The sequence below is a fragment of the Atta cephalotes genome (genome assembly GCF_000143395.1).
Source record: "Atta cephalotes unplaced genomic scaffold scaffold00047, whole genome shotgun sequence".
Classification (NCBI taxonomy): domain Eukaryota; kingdom Metazoa; phylum Arthropoda; class Insecta; order Hymenoptera; family Formicidae; genus Atta; species Atta cephalotes.
Genome location: NW_012130111.1, coordinates 1,754,922 through 1,759,098, shown reverse-complemented (window position 1 = coordinate 1,759,098; position 4,177 = coordinate 1,754,922). Strand labels below are relative to the sequence as shown.

The 4,177-nt window shown below is 26.0% G+C and overlaps 2 protein-coding genes across 2 annotated transcripts in view; both read right to left on the bottom strand.

Moving 5' to 3' along the window:
* Positions 1–368, bottom strand: part of LOC105622657 — a 16,606-nt gene extending 16,238 nt beyond the window's left edge. Inside the window, exon 1 of the mRNA XM_012204069.1 lies at positions 212–368. Within this exon, the coding sequence (XP_012059459.1) occupies positions 212–368 (157 nt within the window). The remainder of the gene's footprint in view (positions 1–211) is intronic.
* Positions 369–2,250: 1,882 nt separating this feature from the next.
* Positions 2,251–4,177, bottom strand: part of LOC105622656 (cytochrome c1, heme protein, mitochondrial-like) — a 9,365-nt gene continuing 7,438 nt past the window's right edge. The window contains exon 3 of the mRNA XM_012204068.1: positions 2,251–2,304. Coding sequence (XP_012059458.1) covers positions 2,251–2,304 — 54 coding nt within the window. The remainder of the gene's footprint in view (positions 2,305–4,177) is intronic.

Here is a 4,177-nt window from a genome sequence, read left to right as displayed (position 1 = left end):
CGCGCGTGTGTGTGTGTGTGTGTGTGTGTGTGTGTGTGTGTGTGTGTGTGAAAAGGAAAAATAAGATTTCATAAGAATTAATATTCCAAAAGAGAACATAACTTTTTTACGGAGACATTATTTTTTTGAAAAAGAGATAAATAGATAACTTTGCAAATATTTTCCACGTAAATTGCGATGAACTAACGACATCAATCATTGTATTGCTTACCGTATTTGAAATGAGACATATTCGTAGCGCGAAAAACGACTACTGCATTTTCCGTTAGGAAACCCGTGATTGTGTATAATTTCGTTAACGCAGTGACGGTGCAATATATCTCGCTAATATCGAATAAGGCATCTCTTATAAGGTATCTTTTAAGCATATCTATCCCGCAAAGTTCAACAAGATTATATTATAATAAAATCAATATAAAAAACTATCTTATACGCAATATAATTTTATTTTTAAAGTTTTGTAGCTATGATAATAAATTCAACAGATTATTTTGTTTATCGAAATTATCTGGATCTAAGATTATAAGATGCAAGTAAAGTAATAAGTGCAATTTATTTCTTTCTTTTGGAAAAATTATGTTATTTCGTTTATAATCTAATTTTTTATTATGATCTAATTTTTTCCGTGTTGAAAAACCAAATAACAATGGCAATTACAATAAGAAATATTTTTGATAACTTTCTAGAAAGAGAGACCCGTTTGCTACAAAACAATTGTTTACAGTTCCCTTTATATACGATGGATATGTTCTCTTTTTACTATCAGTGCAATAATCACAAATAGTCCATTGCCACAGCCGTTTCAAAATTATTTTGATACTGCTAGCAGCACTATGATGTCGTATTTTGGAACAATAATGCAGTAATTGCAATAGACTTATAATAGACACGGCAGATAAATACATTAAATCAAAATGTCAATATGCATAATTAGCATTAGAGGTTTTAAACAAAAACATCAGTGGTAGTCCATTCAAAGAATTTATTTGCTTCTAGATTTAATAACTATTTTTTATATAATCAAATTATAAAAAGACAAAGGAGCTATATATTTAAAGAAATATATTTATTGTAGACTAACAATTATACATACATACAGACGTCAATCTTTTCACATCAGATCCTCTACACACAGTTTACAGTGTAAAAAAGTTATATTATATTAAATATTTTTTATAGTAATATTGTATAATTTTATTACACTAAAGAGGACCTTATGTGAAAGGTCGAAACGTCTGTATGTATGTTTGCATAATTGTTAGTTTACAATAAATATATAAATATTATATAATACAAACAACAAGCATGGCTCTTTTTACAATTTGATTATTTGAATTTTATTCGTTGGAGTCTATTACATTGATTTTCATTTTAAATTTAATTTTTATATTTCTTTATCAAACGTTATATTGCATTGTAACTGCCTTACGTCGAGAGTATGAATTGAGAGCTACAATAGTGATAATATTATTAATGTTACTACAACGTTGCAACAATATTGAATAAATTATATATAATATTCAAAAAATGAACAAAATAGAACATCGTGTAAATATTGCAATATTATTAATGTTGTTAGAACGTTGAAATAACATTGAACAAATTATATATCGATATCCAAAAAATAAACAAAAATAGAACATCATAAAAATTACGTCATAAAAAACATCATATTCAAATTAAATAGAAAAAAAAATTACTTATATTGATCTTTTAACGAAACTCATTTCAAACGATATTTACGCGGGAATCAGTCGCGCGCAAAGTTGGGTAAATTCAAGATGGCAAACGGCTTGCTTGCTGAACGAATAAGCATGATTGGTTCTTACCTGTGGATCCAACCAATTGACTGATTCGATGCGCGACGTCGACTCATGGTTTTTCTACATATTCTCTCTATCTATACTCATTGTTCGTGTCTGGCGTATCGGCTATTTGTGTCGTGTGTTGAATTCAATTGAATCTTGACGATATTCGCTGCTGCTCGAGATTGCTCGAGATTATTATTAACTGCAGGCAATAATAAGCATCAGGTGCATATATTTTATTTTGTTTTATGTATTCCGGAGTTTTTATTGATTCTGTGAAATGAAATTACGTATACGTATACATGATTAACCTGTTTTAGAGGTTACGTATGATACACATGGGATATAGAAAAACGTATTTTATATTTTTACTGCAAAATCGAGATGTATGAGGTTATGGATATATAACTTTTATTATTACATATTGTTAACATTAAAAAGTTTAGGTTGTATGCATTCCAAAATCGGTAGGATGTTCCGTAACTGATGATGATAACTGTAACCAAGTAAGAAGAATAATACATGACAAAATAAGTAAACAATGTAGAATAAAATTGTTCATATGGGACTTTATTTTCGGGAAAATTGAGTTTAAATATTTACCAGATACGTATGTACAATTTAATGAATCTCACTATAACATTATCTCTACTAATATTTGTAATGTTTATAACTGTATTGAGTAATGGAGAATACATACAAGACAATTTTGTTATTATTATAAATTATTGAAAATGTTGCCTGTAAATAAAGTCTTATCATATAAAAAAAATGTTACATTCTGGACATATTTTTTCATGTATACATATATAGTAGACACCTTTTTTCAATTATAGCAATGATTATATTAAAACATTTTGTATATTTATTTAGCTTCAAAATATGTTGCTACAACATAAGTAACTTTGTTTTGTTTAAAAAATCTACAATCTGGTTGGCGAAGTGATTAATGAGTAAAAATATATAAAAATTTAAATTAAGTTTTATTTAAATTAAGTATTATTTAAATATTATTTTTAGATTAAGTTATATAATGATGTGTTACAATAATATAATATTTTTAACTAAAAAGTACGGAATATACAAAATATGAATAAGTATAATAAGTATAATAATAATCATACAATAATATACAAAATGTAATTTTTAAGAAAAAAATACATAAATTATTTTATTAATAAAAGCAAAACTAATTACATAAAATGATTCTCAATTTTATAAAAATTTAAGATTATTTTTATATTATGTACATTTTTTATTTTCAAAAGAATTGAATAAAATAAATGTGTAAAATTAATCTTTAAATTGTGGAAAAATCTAATTTTAAAAATAATATTGATTTTTTTATTTAAAATTCGTTTTATATACCAAAATATACTTTTATATCTACAAATAAAGTATATTTTAAAAAAGCAGATCAGAAGAATCAATTTTAAATAATAAAAAAGAATCAATATTATTTTTTAAATTGTCATTTTTTCCACAATTTAAAGACTAATTTTTGCGCCTTTTGTTCAATTCTTTTGAAAATACAAAATGTATTTAATCTATATGAAATCTATCTTGCTTATACATTAAATAAACATTGAATGAACGTTGCATATACTTGAATCAATGTTGAATTGTAACATCTGTAAGATATATATGTCCGTATTCATAATCAGACCTTATATTTAAGACTTCTTTAAATTTATCTTTAGATGCTCAGTAGCCAATAAAATAATTTGTAGAGCATCTGAAGATAAATAAAGAAGCCTTAAATATATGACCTTGCTATGTGAATACAATATACTCAACGGACATTAGACGTTTCTGCAATGTCTTCAATATAGAATCTATATTTTGCGATGTAGCTGCAGTGTTCACAATGTTGCAGTTCAATGTTTCTGAGATATTGATTCAACGTTAGTGTGTTGTAGCATGTTACGATTGACAATGATTTACTACGTTGTGATTGATCATGTATTGATTGATCACGTTGTGATTGACTCGGTTTTGGATGCAGCTTGCTCATCGAGCGATTGGTTCTTACTTATGGTTCTAATCATTTATTTTTAATCGCTCTACGAGCTAAGCTGACTTCTAAAATCGAAAAAAGTGTGCAATCTCTTAGTTGACGAGTGTACATGTCTAATCACAAGAATGTTTAAAATAAATGAGCTACATGGAGAGAATGTTTTTTTAAATGAAAATATGATAATCGTGGGACAATATTGTATTTCGAAGAATTTTATGTAAATCTCTCATTTTCTAATAAAACTACAATAAAATATAAAATAAATTTGATTAATTTTGAAGTGCATGATAAAAATCTTTAAAGTAACCATAACTACCATATTTCCAGAATAAATTTTAAGAGAAAATTCTTT